Source organism: Sander vitreus, chromosome 9, assembly GCF_031162955.1.
Source record: "Sander vitreus isolate 19-12246 chromosome 9, sanVit1, whole genome shotgun sequence".
NCBI classification, from domain to species: Eukaryota; Metazoa; Chordata; class Actinopteri; order Perciformes; family Percidae; genus Sander; species Sander vitreus.
Window position 1 is genome coordinate 15,511,691 of NC_135863.1, and position 19,642 is coordinate 15,531,332.

The following is a 19,642-nucleotide window of genomic DNA, read 5'->3' on the forward strand; positions in this document are numbered from 1 at the left end:
AATGTACTCAGATTAAAAGTAGTCGTGTGCAGCAAACTGTTCCCTGTCAGTGTTTTTGGATTAATGTTACTGCTGCATTAATGTGTACAATTTATTTCACTGCTGTTGAGGTTTAAGATTGTGCCAATTTAAACTCCTTTTTACACTGTTGGGTAGTTTAATCTACAGCAATGCATCATATTCTATAAGATCATGTTTGTATCGTTGCTGTCCTGTGAGGACCACATATCTCTAAAAAGTCAAGAAAGTTAAAGGAATGAAGGTTCTTAAAGAATTTACTTTTTTTTATAATCACAGGAAACACTGAATTAAAGATTCAACAAAACATTTATTGCAAAAATGTGTATATAATATTTACATTAATGGCAACATTTCTGGAGAACACATTTATTTTTAACTTGATTTCTGCCATTTACAGTTTAGCTGTTGAGTGAAACCACTCCGTTTACATAGTTCAAGACAACTAATCTACATCTTCAGAAAGACGTACAGAGAACACCAGTATTTAAGTACCCACAGAACATATCTAAATGGGTTTTCAGGAACCTTAGCAAAAGTTGCTAAAGAAAAAAAGACAACATCCATTTGAATGACCAAAATTCATTTTAGCCTCTGGACATGATACAAGAGCCCAAACTGTGGCATCTTAGCTCACAAAGCTCCATACCTGCAACATGAGACCAGGCAATGTTTAATAGTTAGGAAGGCAAGACTGAGAGTGCTACGGGTTCAAATTTATCTTCCTCTTCGCCCTCTACCACTTTTCATCCCTCCTCTGCCACCCTTTGCATGTCCTCCTCTTCCTTTACCACTTTTTCCTTTGCCCCCTTTAGCCTGCTGTTCTTTCCTCTGCATCCCCCGCATGTCTTTCTTCAAGCGTCCGTCCACCAGTTTGAAGGCTCCCTTGACGCCGGCGGGCCTCCTCACCTTCTTGCCAGCTCCCTTTTTGGTCACAACGTACGTTACTTCTCTCTTCTCCTTTCCCAGGCCGGCTTTCTTGTAGATACTGACAGAATGGGAAAAAGACAAGACAGAATGATTGAAATTGTGTTATTGATACAATTATCCACAAGGAAGCATTTAGTTTAATGGAGTCGTCATTTTCTTTTGAAGTGTGGCTCCAACACTACATGTGTGATGTCATACCCCTTCAGCTGAGCCATCTTCTCCCTCTCAGAGATGTCCACTGTGTTGACAACTGCCTCTGCTTTTTTCTTAGCCTGCTCCATCTTCTTCAGCATCTGGAAGCGTCAAAGAGAAACTTACAAATCAAGATCTACAGAAATACTTTGCCTGAGGTTCCCTAAATTAAAACGGTTCAAGGTGTTTTTGTTTCGAAAACAAAAACAGATCTATCAGCTGTAGTGATTTTTTAAATAAAGATCCAGTTTTATGTCCGATCATCTTTTAGCATTGTCAGCCTTATGTTCCATCAACTGTTGCACCGTTGTACATTTCTTAGATCTTACCCTCCTCTTCTTCCTGGCCTTGGCCTCTGCAACTCGTTTGATGGGTCGGGCATCGATCTCCTTCCATTTTTGCTTGAACTCCTCGACCATCTCCTTGGTGACCGGCACCGGCTTCTTCCGGTGTTTCCGTTCGTCATCCAGGAACCACTCCGGTACATCCCACTGCTCCTCGGAGCTAGCAAACCTGCAGGAGCATCATACAATCAGCTTGCTGTACAGGCATCTTTCAAACATGTACCCGTTTTAGAATTAGATACTGTGTGTGTAAGGCTGATGTAAACACTGTGGTGTTACTGCATGTGGCACCTGGTCACAGATTTTAGCAGTAGGATATATCACATTGTTTTCAAATAAGTCTGGTGTTATTCTATACTTGTTATTGTCCTCCCTACTATGTTTTTGTGGCACTCAACCCTAAAGCCAATTTGTTCCTACTGAAGATATAAATCTTTAAAAAACGGTTCACAAATATACAGTACATTTTTATTTTCACACATTAGGTGCACAAGCGAGTATTTACAACAGCAGGACTTGGGCGCCCAGATAGCTCAGGTGGTAGAGCGGGCGCCCACATATAGAGTTTTACTCCGCGACACAGCGGGCCAGGGTTCGACTCCGACCTGCGGCCCTTTGCTGCATGCCATTCCCCATTCATGTCTTGAGCTGTCCTGTCAAAAATAAAGGCCGAAAATGCCCCAAAAAATAATCTTAAAAAAATAAATAAAAAACAGCAGGACTTTCTATGGGGGATTGAGTCAAAAACAAACTAGTGCCCATGTCCATCATAGGACAGAACATGTCACCCAGTGCAAATGTGTGGCTGATTTATACGTTTGTAAAAATGATATTGGCAATACAGGCACTTGTTATTAGGAACAATACTTTGTTGAATTTGTAGAAAATAAGAACATCTTCAGCCTGATACTTTATTTACTGTAAGCTTTGAGAGACAATTTGAACTGATTGAAAAGTGGGCACACAATTGGGATACCTCACATGCACTCACACACCTGTGGAAAGAGCCATCCAACAGGTCCCTGGCTCTCTTCTTAGACGTGGCGATCTGACAGCCCAGGGCCAGGCCCTCTGCATCCAGGATCCTGGCTTTCTTACCTGAGGAGCACAGGACCCACACACATGCACGTGGTTACACAAAAACATGAAGATGAAGCACTTTTACTGGCTGCATGTGCATGCACAGAAGAGAACAGTTCATTCTCGTTTTGGTTATGCAATTGCTTTTGAGTTGATGTCGATGACATTTGATTTAAGATGCCTCGTTTCTCTTGCATTATGTTAGGATTTGTGTAGGTTGGAGTTCACCAGCTAAACCCCCCCTGGAGTATGAATGCATCTCATACTCACTGATGCTTTCTACAGGAACAACTTGGAGGTCAACGTCATTCGCCTCTCCCGACATCCCACCAGCCCCTTTAGTGACCTGCTTCATCTTGAGAATATCCCTTGAACAAGGAGCAAAATATTAAATGATTTATTTGTGCAATTACTTATTGTCAATAGTATGAATCAAATTGGATCCATATATTTAGAACAGAAAACAGCATAGACAGCCACAAGAAATTAGGTTTTACTTCTCATCGTCGCTGCTGTCATCCGAGTCACTGTCACTCTCCTCTTCAGCTTGCTTTGAAGGTCCCGCCTTTTCCTTCTCTGGTGGAGCAGCCGCCTCCTCCTTCTCCTCCTCCTCCTCTTCTTCTTCAGCTTTCCTCTTTTTGCCTTTTCCAAATGAAGATCCAAAAATGTTTTTTTTTTTTTACACTCAGGTATGGAAAATCCGTTTTGGATGCGTGAATACATGAATGTGAAACGTTTACCTGTTTTTCTGTTCTGAAGCCATTCGGTCTGTCGGAGCTCACTCTCTGCGTCTCCTTCCAGGTCGATCTCAGAGAAGATGCCCTACAGAGCAAAAAGACGGCAGGGTCAAAGGTCACAGGTCGCACAGAAATCAACTCATTTGCAGGTGACAAATCATTACACAGCCACCAGTTTGTGCAACTGTCAACATGAACATTGTATCCATTACATTATGAGAGCACAAGTGGACAAACCTTGCTGAACCACAGGTTGGTCTCTCGTTCCTTCTTTTCATCTTTTCCTTCCAGTTCCACCAGCAAACCACTATCCTGCCCTTCTTCTTCCTCCTCCTCCTCTTCAGTGAACTTTACTCTGGAAAAGTACAATTAATTATGGAGGGTATGACACTTCTTTCTGCAATAGTAGGATGTCATTTCCAAAATATGGCAGGAACAGAATTTCCTAGTAATAATAGTGGACCGACTTGTTTCATGCAGTATTACTTCACTTACTTCTTCTTTGGTGCGTTCTTCTCCAGCTCTTTCTGTCTCTGCTCCACCTCTTCCAAGTCGTCATCATCCAAGTCAGAGGCCAGGGACATTTTATCCGCCTCGTCATCGTCTTCCTCAGACAGGTAAAGGTCTTCATCTTCTTCTACCAGGGTGTCTGCCACCTGCATGTCCCCCTTGGATATATCAGTGAGCGCCTGAAGAAGAGAGGTGAATATCAATTATTAAGTTATGTAGACTGAAGCTTTATTTGTTTGACTTAAACCTCTAAAGCCAAAGGGCCACTGAAAAAACTTTTGGCAGTAGATGAGTCCAAATCTGCACCAACTGATGTCAACAACTTAAAAGTACCAAACAGAATGAAGTCTACATATAAAGATGTTACCAACCAAGCCCAAAAAGGAGCTTTGCATCTGTACGTGTGCGTCTGTGTTTTGGCGTCACCTTTTGCTTCTTGATGGTGCCAAGGGAAAACATGGATGAGTCACTGGAATCTGCGATGGAGACGCCAGGCAGGTCCATCTTCAGCTCCACCCTCTCCCTCAGCTTCCTCCGCTCCTTCAGCAGCTTCCTCTTCTTCCTGATGAAGCATGAAAGTTTTTCAAACTGTCTTTACTTAAAATGTCAAAACCGCAAGTTCCAATTTCATACATTTCCACTAAAACCAGACCAAGGGTAAGAGGTTAAGATGATAAGGTCTATCAAAGTGCTGCTGGTTCAATCAAGCACATCGTAACAACTACTTCACAACCCTGCTTGTGGGGTCTGTTGCAACTTAGTAGTGCAACAAACAGAAAAAGTAAAATCCTGAGTAGAAAGAAAATAGTAATCCTGAACAATTTAAGTGTCATACCGTTTGAGCTCAGCCACCTCCTCCGCTTTCAGTTCTGCCAGTTTCTTTTCCATTTCTTCCTCCTCGTCATCCTCTTCTCCCCCCTGCTTCTCTTTCTTCTTGTCTGGTTCGTCCTCTGAAGCACCCTTTTCTTCATCAGAACTCAAGCTAAAAACAAAGCAAAGAGATGTTTTTCAATCTCCTATGACAAATTCTGGCAAAGACAATAACATTTAAGTGGCTTTTTGTAAATGTGCTGTAAAGACTTTACTTGATGTCCGGGTCAGGCTGTTTGGCATCATCCTTCAGTTTTTTGGCCAGGAATTTTCTCAGCTTGGACCTCCAGGTCAGCAGCAGGCTGCATATGTGAGGATGGAGAAAAGAACACACACGAATGCTTGAGTCACTTATCTCTCCTATATTTAAAAAAATAAATAAAAGTACTGAAAAACTGACTTACCGGAGCTCTTTGCGTCCCAACACTTTGATGTCACGACAACACTCCTTTATCTCATTACTGGTGGCCGGGTGAGACTGCAGGTCTATGTTGTCAAAGGTGATCTGAGGGAGGAAGACAGAGTAAGAATGGTACAGGTAGGCTTTTTCTTAGGATTTTCTTTTCTGTCTCCTTCTCTTTCTGTCTCTCTCACACTGAGGTCAGTCAATTTACATTACATTAGGGCTGTCAGCGTTAACGCGTTAATCGCGACGCGATTAAGGGCTGACGCGTTTAATTTTTTTTAATCGCATGCCGGCATTTATTAATTTATTTTACACTTCACGTCATGCCTAACAGGCTACTATTTTGACCCTTTGCAGCACCGTTACTTATCATCAAGCTGCCACTTTCTCCTAACACATCCTGCTGCTGCAGGCATGATGGAGAAAGACAGCAGCAACACAATCTGAATGGAGCTTTTTATTTTCCAAAACTCCCGGACGGCTCGTAGACAAGTCGAAAGCCATATGTGCATTGTGTAAAGCCAAATTAAAATATCACTGAAGCACGTCAAGCTTGAGCTACCACCTACGAGCTAAGCATAGTAGTACAGTTAAAGTGATGCTACCCGCTAGCATGCTACCCACTCAGGCAAAGCACTATTATGGAGAGTGCTACTTGCCAACATGTGGATGAAACCAAATCCCAAAAAATGACTACAGCTCTTGCGAAACGGGTGGCAACTAACTGCAGACCTGTCAGCATCGTAGAGGACTCGGGTCTTAAAGACGTACTACGGTTGGCATGTTCTGACCTGTCTCGTTGCCATCGAGGGAGACAGTTTTCACGGATACACGGCCTGTACCACACGGAGAAAGCAGCCACACTGGAACTGCTGCAAGGTGCTGCAAACGTTGTCTCATTAACCGGTGATCACTGGACGTCAGTGAGTAATCAACATTATTTAGGAGTTACTAAACACTATATTGACTCTAGTAAGGATAGTGATTTTTAGTTAGGTACTTGGAGGAATTGTGCAATAATGACAGATTCACACATTTTTCTTTTGTTTACAGTAAATAAATAATTACAAATCTTAAAATCAAGTTCATAAAGTAACTTTCTTTGCATTCATTTGATTCCCAATCAAGATACACTGGTAAAAATTGCTTTCGATTGTTAATATGTACTTAAAAACTGTTCTGAAATGCAAAATAATAGAATTTTAATCATGTGATAAAATATGCGATTAACTATAGAAATTCAGCAATTAATCGCGATTAAAAAAATGTAATCGTTTGACAGCCCTACATTACATACATCGTACTATGGACTGTAGCGTCTAATAATCCGGTCCAGAGTAATTCTTCATAAATCTAAAATTTTTCTCAACATCCTTCCACTTACAGCTGAAATTTATATTTTAAAAAGGATTTTCTATGAAACTGCAGACCTCCAGCATCGGTCTTTGACAAGTTAAAGTAGTACAGAGATCTCACCTCACTGGCTTTGTCCAGGAAGTCTATGGCATTGTCAGCTTTCAGAAACGCCGTCACTGTGAAACTGTGGTGGAGTGTCAGATCACCATCTGTGTATCCCTCGGCCTGGAACAAAAGTAAAGCTGCTTGGTCAATAAAACATGCGATATTGGTGTCAAATCTGGACGGTCATGAATATATGACGGTAATGAACGGTCACACCATATCGACAACCTCAACATATGAATGTCGATTTTGGTGTGCGTATTGTGACCAAACAAGTTGAAAGTATCTGTTAAATGATGGCTAATCTATGATTCAATTATCCCGTACAGTGTACATGCCTTTGGCTTCTTGACAGGAATCAGATCCCTCACAGTTTTGGCCTGCACTTCTACCTCTTTGAACGCATGTTTGGGGTCAAAGAACTTACTGTCGATTTTGTCTGGGGCAACAAAACCTGGTAAGAAAAAGACAAATTTGGTTTAGATGTAATCTGCAGAAGTGGCTAAAGAAATACGTTTTTCTTTTCATTACAGACTGTAATATGTAGCTGCCACTGACCCTGACAGATGACAAAGATCTCAGCGGACTCATTCCTAGATGCCTGTGGCTTGGTGGCCTGCACCTTCTTGAATAACTGCTGGAAGATCCAGAGCAGTGGCTGGTAGTCTTTGGAGCGGAAGACCTTGGTGACGAAAGTACCACCTTTGGTCAGAAAGTCACAGGCCAACTTCAGGGCCATGAGGGTCAAATGAGCTGGAGATGAAGCAAGGGACAAAGTGAGATTTTGTGACATTAGGTTCAAATACGATCCATTATGACAGGTGCCACTTATAAACTACTCATGGATGTGATTTGGACACAAAAACACAAGAGGAAATAAAAGGTAAGAACATTTCATTTTCCTCTCAAACTGCATTCAAATGTTGTACAAAGATGTCATTTTATCAGTTATTTATGTATTAATATTTTCAGACACATGGCACTTATAAATAAGCTGGTTACTTACTGCTTTACTCAGCGGCAAACGTTTGCTTTGGCTGCACCTACCTTGTGAGAAGGCATCATGTTGCCAGTTGGCTCCCACATTCGGAGCTCCGTCATTTAACACAACGTCGACCTTCCAAGTCTGCAGTTCCTTTCGTAAAGCCTGTATATGGGACAGACAGTATCACATTTAACAAACCCACGTTTAGAACTATCCTATAGTTTGTGACTATACAGAGCAGGCGTTTAATGCCATGGCACAATCATCTGTGTCTCCAGCGTCATATTTTTTGCAGGGCTATTAAATTGATTATCCTGTGTAGATCAGTGTATGCAACACTGCAGCCAGGACCCTGATGTCGGTTTTACTTCAGTGACGTGCTGAACTCTGCAGTAGCTGCCTCACCGTTCTGCATTTGTCGGTGGTGATGTCTTCTTGCAGCACCACCACGTTGGGGATGGCCTTGATGGGCACCAGGTCAACACCTGACGAGAGGAAACACTTTTTAAAAACTTGTCTCACCGTATCTTACTAATCAATAATTAGACTGCAATTAGTTTATTCCAAAACAACCAATGAGACTTATTTAAACAACTGACTTCAAAAGCCTTAGCAGAGGCAGAACAATTTATTATCAGCTAACCATACTGATGACATAACACTCACCAATGATGAGACTGGATACAGGCATAAACTTGGACGCAACCTGCAACCTGAAAGGAGATTTTGAATCATGAGTGTATTCATTGTGCTACCTATATTCCACAACATACATTTCTCATCTCTACCTTTTAGACATTCAAATACATAGCCCCATTTGTGACCTCGAAAAAGGGTACTTATGTATAAACAGGTATTCTGTTTGGGAATACCAGAGTTCCTGCTTCTATCATGGTGTCCAGTACCCTTATTGGAGGGCTGTTGTTGGTCTTTACCCAACTGTCCAAAGAACAAATTTGTAATAACACAATTAACAACCCTAAATGAATAACGTTACTGAAGTAGGGTTGAACTACAACATTTATTGAAAGCAACAGATTGTAGAAAGATTTTCTGAACGTCTACACGTTTCACAGGATGAAATTAACCAGCGTTTACTTTGTGTCCCTCTATGTCTCTAAAGTGTGGGCATCCCAGCTTTAAAACAGGTAATTAGCATCTGTTCGGTGACAGGCAGCTCACCATCCACCAGGAGCAGCACACAGGTCGACCAGAGCTCTGGCTTTCTGTAGAAACTGAAATTTACGGTTGAGCTGGATGAGTTTGAAGGAAGAACGAGAGCGATAACCTGAAAAACACAAAACACGATGTTATCAGACAGCTGCGACTCCAAAATCCTGATGCAGCACACCTTTATTTAGTGTTAGCGAGTTGGCTAGCAATTCTGCTAATGCTGATATCTGACGTTACTCCAATGCTTAACGTTACAGTCTCAAGCTTATGTTTTCTAGGAGTGGTACTCTAACGTTACCTGTTTCTTTAGCCAGATGGTAGAATTTATCTTTTCTGGTTTTTCCGACTTTGAGTTTCTTCCCCATATTTCTCGCTGTGGTTTTTACTCTTCACTCTAACACAAAAATATCACCAGGCACTCAAACGTCCATGAAAACAACACGTGTGGCTGTCTCGGCGCAGACGTTTAACGTCACACTGCACGTATTTCTTCTTCGGATTTTTTTGCCCCCGTTGCTTACGGGACGTTTCCGCCACCTGCTGTTTGTATCGCAGAATGCAATCCATGACGCTTCTTAAACTGTAGCCCAACCCTGATAACATCCAGTAGTAAGAAGTCACTTACAGTTTTTTGTGATGGCTTAGGCACATTTTTTTTTGGAACTATTGGCTATTTTTGTAAAACTCTACACACAAATAAGAAAACCTTCGTAAAAATTGTATTTTCGTATCAAACAGTTAACACAAGCCATGACATTAATAAGCACACAATGCGCCAACTACACACTGATGGCATGAATAAAGAACACATTTGGCTTTTGCTTTCTCTGTGCACAAGGTAGGCTATGTCAGTTTGAGGTCATACTTTTGTCATAGTTCTGTAAACATACAGGGATCCAAACTTCAAGTATGGTGTTTATTTACACACATCAAAACAAACAAAAGTGTTTTTTTCCAAAGTCAAAACACAAAATAGTAATTCACTGATTCACATCGTGTCGTCTCTCTGGGTCCGACCACACAATTTCGTCGTTTGAGTACAGTGAAGAGTGGGTGATCTGTAAAACAGTTGCGGACCAAAGCAGCCCTATGGAAACTAACATTGTCCCATATGATGACGTCTGGGGCCCGTTTCAGAAAGCAGGTTTAGTGAAAACTCTGAGTTTGTTTACCCTGAGATGAGGGAAACTGTGGTTGTTTCAGAAAGAGAGGTAACTTAACCTCTGACTCTGAGGTTAAGTTACCTCTCTTTCTGAAACGGACTGGAGTAACCCCTCTCTCTCTCTCTCTCTCTCTCTCTCTCTCAGGTTTAAATAACCTCCCTTTCTGAAACGGAAAACTCAGAGTTTCCCTCATCTCAGGGTTAACAAACTCAGAGTTTTCACTAAACCTGCTTTCTGAAACGGGCCTCTGATCTGCTCTGGTCTCTGAACATTAGTGAGCATGCCATGTAAGGTGTCCAGGAATGTAATTATGTGTGCAGTGTTATATGGGCCTAGGGTTGCATGATGGTGAACAGCACCATTTTGACTTATAGCTGCACACATAGTTATGTTACCACCACGTTGTCCTGGGACATTGAGTATGGCACGGTGTCCAATAATGTTCCTGCCACGTCTCCTTGTTTTAGTGAGGTTAAAACCTGCCTCATCCACAAAAAGCAGCTCATGACCCATGGCATCTGCCTCCAGCTCCACCACTCTCTGGACAAGACATAACAAATGCAGCACAGCAGGCCCATGCACAGCACTACAGTATGCACTTCCAGATTCAGTACCAATGATACTATAGCTTACCTGCACGTCATATCGCAGTTGTTTCACACGTCCACGGTTTCTTTCAAAAGGGAAAAGATTTGTTTCATTCGGATTCTGTTGCGGGCAAGTATACGACATAATACAGAAATACTCACATTGTGTATGTTTAGGAAGGTGGTGTCATCCTCAATATTTCTCGTAGCCTTATGGAATTATTTGCAATCACCATATTGACTAGCCTATATGGGTCTCTTGTTCTGCAGTAAACATTCTTCCTCTGCCCCCAGCATCTGGACATCTAGCAATTCTGTAAAGTAACAATTTCAGTATTTTTACATGTACGGTATTGTTGTGTTTCTCATTAGAGTATGGCAGTGCTAGTGGCGGTTTTTGGCAGGGCGAAGCGGGCAGCCGCCCGGGGCGCATTTTTTTTATGACTCATGGGGGGCGGCACGAGCACTTATTTATAAAAAAAACAAAACAAAAAAAAAAAATTCCTCGAAGCGGTTTTCTACTGTATTATCTATCATTTCACCGTGTGGGGAATTGGCAAATTTGCGCCCCTGCTTGCTGAGAAGGTGCCGTGCGCACACTGCACAGAGAAGCTGTGTGAGAAGGGGAAAGGGGAGGGGGGAGCGGGGGACAGTTCACCTCTGGGTCGAACGGGTTGCTGGGCGTAGGCGCCGATACCGTTGGTGCTCCGCTAATACTGAGCACCCACGAAGCTGATCGCGGTTATGTGTCAGTTAAACTTTTCATCTCAGTCCTATCCTGAGTTGAAAGAGCCTTGCCTACTTTACGGTTTTATTATCGAGTTGATAGGCTTGTGTGTTCGTGTCGGCCGTCTGAAATGCAAACATTTTTTGACTACTTTTTTTTTTTTTTAAAGGGCGTGCGCCCGTGAGCATTCAATAGGGGAGCAGATTTCATACAATAAAACATCATTGATGATTTTTCATTAAGGAAGGCCAGAAAAGTCAGGTTTCAATTTGTGTTTTCTGTTCTTAGTGCTATAGTGTAGCCTAACAGTTAGATTCTCTTTAGTGTGTTTTCACATTTGTGTGATGAAGGAGTTGTGCTATTTAGAATAGGCCTATTTATTCTATATTTTATTTGTATATTATTCTTAGTATTTTATTTATATTATTGTTGCTCTCTGCTGTTGTTACAATTTTGAAATATCTGATTGTATATATTTTTGGCACACACACAAAAAATATATATATATATATATATAAATAATAACATAAGTGAAAGAGAAAATTATATTTCTCAATTGCACAAATCTTTCATTAGAACATTTGAAAAACACACTTAAGAGAATCCAGTTATTTAACTATTGCAATTACAACAGGAAACACACTTTTTAAGTTGCACAATCTCCACCTCCAACATTTTCAAAAGACAATAAGCACAATTCTGCACAAAATATGACAGTACAAGTTATCAGAACTTAAAATAAATATATACACTATAATATAGCAATTTTGCTCAAATGGGTGTAATTCAATGTAGAACCGCCCCTTGGCAGTGCTACAAAACTTAGTGCAAAGTGACTGTACTAACCGATTCTCATTTCGAAATGTCCCTATGATGCTTGCTACAGTGTAGCGGCTCAAGTTAGGCTGAACCCTTTGGCCAGCTTCCCTCAGGGTCATTCCATGGTTGATTACATGGTCCACTATTGTAGCTCTGATGTCATCAGTAATTCTATTTCTTACTCTTCTTACCGTTCCTATTCCCCCTCCTCGTCCTCCTCTTGCTCCTCCTTGTCCTCTTCCTCTGACTTCACCTCCTTGTCGTCCTCTCCCTCTCGCTTCTTCACCACGCCCTCTTCCTCCTCCTCTTCCTCCTACTTCTTCACCTCCGCGTCCTCTTTCACCTCCTCTTCCTCCTACTTCTTCACCTCCACGTCCTCTTCTTTCGGCCTCCTCTAATTCTCACTCTTCCTGCTCCCTCCATTGTACTCCACACGGACAGCTCACCTGTGGCTTATTTATAGTGCTTAGGCTGATTGCAAAGTGAACTAATTTTCTAAAACAGTTTTCACATGTGACAGTGTGCCAGACAGTTGGCAAAATAGTGTAAATAATAGCCATATATGTGTATAGTTTTGCTAGGAGTGTGTTGATCATTTGGAAAATGAGTGTAAAGCAGTGAGATGTGTTAACAGTTCCGCAAAAAGAGTGCTGTGCAGTGGATTGTACCTACAGTTTTGCAAAGTGTGTGTTACAAAATTGCAAACTGAGTGCAAAGCAGTGTTTGTGCTTTTAGTTTTGCAAACTCAGTGAGTGGTTTTGCTAGCATTAATAAGTAAGTATTAATAGTTTTAGAAATTGTGCTATGACAATCACGGTTAGGGTTTAAGCATTCAGAAAAAACTGTAATACGTTTAATGGACCTTTTTCACAGCAGACATTTTGACTTGTCATAGTAGGAAAAGCACAGCTGAAATTGGTAACCTTAACGATGGCTCAGTTCCATCAAGTGTCCCAGTGAGCTATCTCAGTGAGTCAGCATGCTCAATACCAGGGCCTCTCCTAAGTGGAATGCAGCCATCATGAATGGTTTTGAATACACCTGTGCTTTTCCTACTATGACATGTCAACACGTCTGCCGTGAAAAAGGTCTATTATGTGTTGTTACTACAGTTTGAAGATTTAAATTCTTAAGTCATGTAATTGGATTTTGAGAAGCTTTCCACTTTAATCCCTCCATTTTTTAAAGGTAAATGTGGTGCTTTTAAGTCCATCACATGTTAATGCTAGTTACTACTTTTCTGATTAAGTTTTTACATTCCAAACACGTAAAGTCATAAAAAATATGAGACATTGCTGTAGTTTAAACCAGGGGTCTTCGACTTTTTTAGGCCAATGACCTCTTAGCTGAAAGAGGGACGGAGCAGTAGGGGGTCCCTACTGCATATTGTTTTAAATTGAGTTGTAAAAAACCTACAACACCTACAATAAGGTGTAGGGCGACCTAAACCTATAGTACACATATTCATTTTTTATGGTGCATACAATACTAAGCTATTACAATATAATAAACATACATGTGAAAGGCACAGTCAGTACTTGAGCTGAACTGTATCTGTGGATGGTTACCTTAGTGGCTACCTTACCTATAGGCCAAACAGCCTATTATCAGTGTTGTGTAAATTATATGGTTCAGTTTGTTCACAAATAGGGCGATTTATTTTTTATCTAATATGTTGGATTCATGTTAATGTATATTTTCCGATATATTTTAATTTGTTTTGTTTTTTTAAATTGGTGGTCCCCCTGCAGTAAATCTGAGGAGCCCCTGGGGGGTCACAGACCCCCTGAATAAAGATATCTGTCTTCAACCACCCAACAGTAAATAAGGTAGTAGGCCTACTCTGCAGTGTTACATACCACAGTATGTTGCCGTAAAGGGCTGGTGAGATTTCTACTAACACCCCAGTATAACAATGTATAATAATTTATTAAGTGAATGGAATTTGGTTTGAGGTGATCACCGCAACGGAATTACATTCACAAAATTCAGCAGGAACCTTTCTTTCCAGAGACTGTCCATGTTCTGGATAGTGTACATGCCTTGTTGTTCGTAATGAATCCAGCCCCTTTGTATTAGGGTGGCAACATAAATCTCAGGGACAGATATCTCAAAACTTGGAAAAGTAAAACCAAAACTGTCTGCATGACCAGTTGCCATAATTTAGTTGAAGCAACCACTAATGCATCAACAATTTTACTCTCTGAAGAATTATTCATATTTGACCAACAAACACAGATGATACTATATGGTGTAAACTATATGAGGCCAGTTTTTGAACAAGTAACACAGTCATTTGCATTTTTATTAATTCTTTATTATTTTTTTTAATTATTTTTAATCACAGCCGCATGAATGATGGAAGACAACACCCTTCAGTGAAGAACACAGCTGTCAGAAAGGCCTGTTTCTGGAACGTGTGTTGATCAGTCCCAGGACAGAGAAGGCACTGGCTGCTGCCGTCACCAAACTGATGGCCCCAATGGCCCGTGTAGCCTGAAGAGACAAGGAGGACAAGAGGAGGTGTACTGAGGATTATCGTGATCTTAAACATATTAATGAACAAGGACTGTGCTTAGGCTGAATATGTTTGTAACACACTGAATATAAAAATTAACAGCAAAGATTTTTTTGAGAGGTTTATATAGATGTTTTGATAATTTTTAAACCTAAAAACTGGACACGAAACCATTGGAAACTCATGGAAACCCTTGGAAACTTAAGTAGTTCAACCTTATACACAGCTCCTATGCTCTGTGAAGCTAGAAAGTACAAAATCTTTAGCCCCTTTTCAAGGCTACAGGGGTGAGTGACAATCAAAACATAGATTTTGGTGGAATGTCCTTTTAATATTCACCCAGACTGTGGCCATAACTTTAACAACTGAAACGTGTGCCTAAATCCAGACAGTCAAAACTGTGATTGTATTTAGGTGAGTTTATCTAATTATGCCAGACCTATGACCTAAAATGGATAGAACCCTCTCAGGTAAAAGAAAAAGTAAAAGTGTCCCTTAATTAAACTGACAATCACACAATCACAGAACTGAAATGTACACAGAAACCTGTCTGGAGTACAGAAAGTAACAAAGGCCATTAAAAAGTAAATGTTTGATTTATTTTTATGGTAAGGTTTATTTTAAAGAAGTTGTCTTTTAAATGTGTAACTGTCCTGTTCTGTTTTAAAAGATGTACTTCAGAAGTAAAACTATGGTAGTGGTGACATGTCATTATTCACTGTGATATGTTGAGTGAAAAGTGAGTATTTTGCCCTGATGGCACATGAGACAGAAACAAAATAAACAGTGAGAGACCTGCTCGGACACTCCCTCCCCGTAGCGCAGAAGAGTAACAAAGTGCTCGCAGTTGCTCCCCAGCAGGTCGTAAGACACCTCCTGGCCAATGAGGACTTGAGCTCGCTGAATGATTTCCGAGATGGGCAGGGGTGTGTGGTTGTGGTCGTACTTGTTGTTGACACGGTACGAGTCGCTTCCCACCACCTCCTTCAGCAGCTGCATGCGCACCACTGCCTTCCGGCTAAAGACTGACTTCACACTGGACATGGCGGCTGCCTGGTTCTCATCTGGAGAGGAAGAGGAGAGGCTTTTAGTGTGATAACAAGATATTCTCCTACAGTGTTTACAACTTACCATAAGTGAATATTTTTGGACGTTGGACCTAAAATCATTAGAAACAAAATATAGAAAGACAGTTGATGTGGGGATGCACAACAAACAGATCCCAAAGTCATTTTGGATGCTAGCCACATAAACTAAATGTATTATCGTAATGTATCATTTCATCAAAACTGGACCAGCGAACCAGCCACAAGTCCTACACAAAGTTCAATTTTTAGAAACCATAATATACCATAATATAGAGACTGTTGGTGGACTGATGTTAAGTTTTGAGTGTAAAACTCTCACATTATAAGTAAGGATGCTTTTAAACTTCAACTTTGATAGTTGCATATTTAGTCACAAATATTTCATGTTGTAGAATGTTAGTGCTAAGGGGCGTTAAACCAAACCAAAGTGGTGAAATAAGTATTTATATCTTCTACATAAGAAAAAGTCACAATACGACAATGTAAAAATACTTCCTTTACAAGTCAAAGTCCTTCCTGAAGAATATTTTTTAGCATGTTGCCTTTATTTAATGTAGACAGTTGAAATACAGGCAGTAAACGCAGGGAGAGAGAAGGGTGAAAACAGTGTTCCCGGCCGGAGCTTGAGTAAATGTACTTAGTTACTTTTCACCACTCCCGATCCATTACCGTGTTTAAAGAGATGTTTTGATGAGGTGGGTGTGTGGATTAACATAGCTTTAGGCAGGCTGCAGAAGGACCCTATACTTGAAACCCACAGTATCAAAGTGCTTCAAATTCATCTACACGTGACTGCTGGTGTCTAAATGGTCATACTTAAGATAAAATGTGACTTTTAGTGCCTTGATAGTGCAGTCAAATTTGACAGCTGGACAATAGTTTCCTATTAATTGAGTTTCCTGTCCTATGGTGTTTGAGATATCACTTTTTTTTGTTAAACTTAGCTCAGCCAGTTACACTCGTCTCATTTCGTACTGACCAACGGGAGTTAAGTTGATGATGTAACCATCTCCCAGGTAGAGAGCCCAGTGCTGATAGGCTGGTCTGAAGATCTCAATGAGGTCACCAGGCTGGGGGTCAGCAGAGGGGTCAGGAAGGTCAGGGTCATTAGAGGCCATCTGTACACAGAGTGAGAAAGAGACACACAGTATTACAGATGCAGTTTATAACTATTTGAAACATTGCTTTCATGAAAGTGATGCAGAGCTTTATGTGTCTATTATAAAACAATGACATATGAGTATAAAATAAGAATGTTTAGAATATGGAAACATTTGGATGATTTCATATTATGGTCACAAAACATCTGATGCAGTATGACATCCCTTGAAAACTTAAATGAATTAAAATCTTTTATTAGGCCTTTTTTTAAACTCAACAGTTGCTGGATTACTTGTCAAAAGTATATACATGTTACAATTTAGGGAAACAATAGTAGTAAATAGACTCTTGAGATGACTCACACATACGTTTCCAGCAGGTTCATTCATACTCCATCATTACATAGCCACATTCGGCCATCATAAAAACAAACATGTTAAAAATGTCAGGTCATTCATTATAGCCTTTCAGTCAACTTACAGTAGAGTTTTGTTGTTGTTTATCCATCCCACATCATGCTTCCACAAATTCTAAAAAGAAAAGGAAACACATTTAGGAGAAACAAACAAAAGAATTAAAAGATCACTAACATGAATCTGAGAAATGATATATGATTTTTTATTCTATGACTGAGTTTATGTTAAGACAAGAGTCAAAAGGCAAACAAAACTAAATTCCCAGAGAAAGAGAATGCTAGATAGGATGGTACAATGTAAAGGGCACCCATACACACACACAAACAAACAATACACACATAGGCACTTGTGTCACCTGTGCTGCCACAATAGCATCAACACAATGAGGAAGCTGACAGAAAAATAGTTTGAGCCCAGGTTATTATCACCCATAAAAATGTGAATTTTGTGAAAATTGTTATTTTTTAAAACAAATTGCCTATGATCACCTGAGATGAAATGAAATTAAAATGTCAAGGTGGTTAATTCCAGAGAAAGAGAAATGTTTAGTTTGGATCAAAATGACATATGGATAGGATGAAATCTATATCTGCCCAGGAGAGCAATTAGTACATCAATCTCATCATTAATGTATGATGCTGGAGCCACGCTGAAAAAAGCCTCTTATTATTTTACCAAACCAAAACTCTGGCATGAAAACACACAGTTTAACTCTGTGTGATTATTTTAATAATGCTCTAAAACATCCACTGTGACTGTACAAAACATTATGTAGACATACTATAATACAAATTATAAAAAAGTGCCATAGATACCTTTAACATCCCTCGTTGTAATGTTATAGCATTATGATAGTGATTTTATCGAATTCATGTCAGAGGCTCAAACAGTCAACACAGAGCAGATGCATACAGGATTAATACTTACTCAAACACCAGCAGCTTTTTCTTCCTCACCATTTTAATTCTCCATCATAAATCCGCACATAACCAAAAAGAAATCCAGCAAGAAATGAAAAACAGAAAGAGATTGATTCCAAGTTTCTGAGATGATTGTCAAATATCCCAAAGCCAAACCAGACGCTGGAGGTCCTGTTGGAGGTATTTCAGTGTCCGCTGCTCTGACTGGTGACAGTTTGCCACAGTTGCTAAGGTCACATACACACATACACAGAGAGGCGTTTCCTCCCTGCCATTGTCCCATTCACAAGCAGCCTCACTGCTCTTATGAATAATAGTTATTGTGGGCTGGCAAAGGCAACACCGATATTGCTGATTTCATTGAAATGCTGTCTATTCTCTGTGCATGGAGAGGTGACATTATATGAATAAATGTAATTTTTTTCATGGGGTTTGTACAGCTCTACAGAGAGCTTGGTAAAAGATGTATTGCACAACAAATGTGAGCTGGGATAGACTCCTGTCATCTGCAACCCTGCAGATAAATGGGTATAGGTAATGGATGGAGAACAGTAGGACCAGTGTACCAGTTTGGTGATATATTGTTGATATGGCCTGAAAAATCAGATATGAAGCTAAAGGAAATGTAAACCCTGAGAGGGTTTAAACAGAGAGTTCTTAACCTTTTCCAAGTGAAAAAAGTAAACAGATCACACTTTTTTCTTACCTTTATTATTTTTCTAATTATGCATAGTTCTTATATGTATTATTATATAACTTACCATCATTTCTGACACTATTTTTTAAAGCTTTATATTCAGTAAACATGTCCTGTGTATAATCCATTATAGCCTTGCTATGTGCAGCTGCAGTAAATGAGATCACAGGGGTTGGATGGATTCTTGGCTCGTTGATTGGCTGACCGACAACCTTTTGGTCACATGTTCCCTCCCCCGGTCAGTTGGAAGTTGCATCAAGCTGAGGACAGTAAATATGAAGAAAGCAGGAAACTAGTAACTGTACTGTACTAGTAATTTTTCAAAAGAAAAAAGAAAAGAAATGGAACGGTCACAATCACAGTGGTGAATTTATGAACCGTCATGTGTAGCACACGTTAACATAAGTTTTAAAAAAATATTTATGATATTAAATTTTTTTTAATGTTTATTTAATGTATGATTAGTTCAGTTGGCATTAGTATAATAAATAATAATAAAAACATAACAAGTGTGGTGTTACTATTGAAATCACATATAGCTAACGTTAGATTGCGAATATTAAATTTAAGATGTAGCTTCAGCCAACACGTTTTTATAGACCAAAATACATTTAAAGCTGCCGTATTTTGCTTCTTCTGACTACACTGTAATGATGCAAACAGTCAAAACATTTGCTAAAAAAATACCAACCTTAATAATAATAATAATAATAATAATAATAATAATAATAATAATAATAATAATAGATACCCTGTAAAATCAAAACCACGAGCAAAGGTGAATCAGTTGAATTTATCAACCACAGCTATTTAAAACATATGCAAGTCAGCAGTAACTAAACTAAAATCTTATCCAACCAACTACATTTAAATACTATGTTAAACGCAGCATCTCTGATC

The 19,642-nt window shown here is 39.9% G+C and overlaps 2 protein-coding genes across 2 annotated transcripts; both read right to left on the reverse strand.

Annotated features, from left to right (window-relative positions):
• Positions 1 to 308: 308 nt before the first annotated feature.
• Positions 309 to 9,168, reverse strand: ftsj3 (FtsJ RNA 2'-O-methyltransferase 3). The gene is made up of 21 exons (XM_078258887.1): positions 9,005 to 9,168; positions 8,716 to 8,821; positions 8,200 to 8,246; positions 7,939 to 8,018; positions 7,596 to 7,695; positions 7,107 to 7,301; positions 6,887 to 7,002; positions 6,564 to 6,668; positions 5,086 to 5,186; positions 4,897 to 4,983; positions 4,647 to 4,793; positions 4,238 to 4,373; positions 3,797 to 3,990; positions 3,539 to 3,656; positions 3,305 to 3,386; positions 3,062 to 3,206; positions 2,835 to 2,932; positions 2,480 to 2,582; positions 1,470 to 1,653; positions 1,147 to 1,241; positions 309 to 1,006 (listed from the first exon to the last, which is right to left on the reverse strand). The coding sequence occupies exons 1-21, from the start codon at positions 9,069 to 9,071 to the stop codon at positions 736 to 738; spliced, it is 2,577 nt and encodes an 858-aa protein (XP_078115013.1). The 5' UTR covers positions 9,072 to 9,168; the 3' UTR covers positions 309 to 735.
• Positions 9,169 to 14,350: 5,182 nt separating this feature from the next.
• Positions 14,351 to 18,228, reverse strand: plaat1 (phospholipase A and acyltransferase 1). The gene is made up of 5 exons (XM_078258141.1): positions 18,053 to 18,228; positions 17,190 to 17,239; positions 16,588 to 16,726; positions 15,316 to 15,584; positions 14,351 to 14,498 (listed from the first exon to the last, which is right to left on the reverse strand). Exons 2-5 carry the CDS (start codon positions 17,214 to 17,216, stop codon positions 14,397 to 14,399), a joined length of 537 nt encoding a protein of 178 aa, XP_078114267.1. The 5' UTR covers positions 17,217 to 17,239; positions 18,053 to 18,228; the 3' UTR covers positions 14,351 to 14,396.
• Positions 18,229 to 19,642: the final 1,414 nt, after the last annotated feature.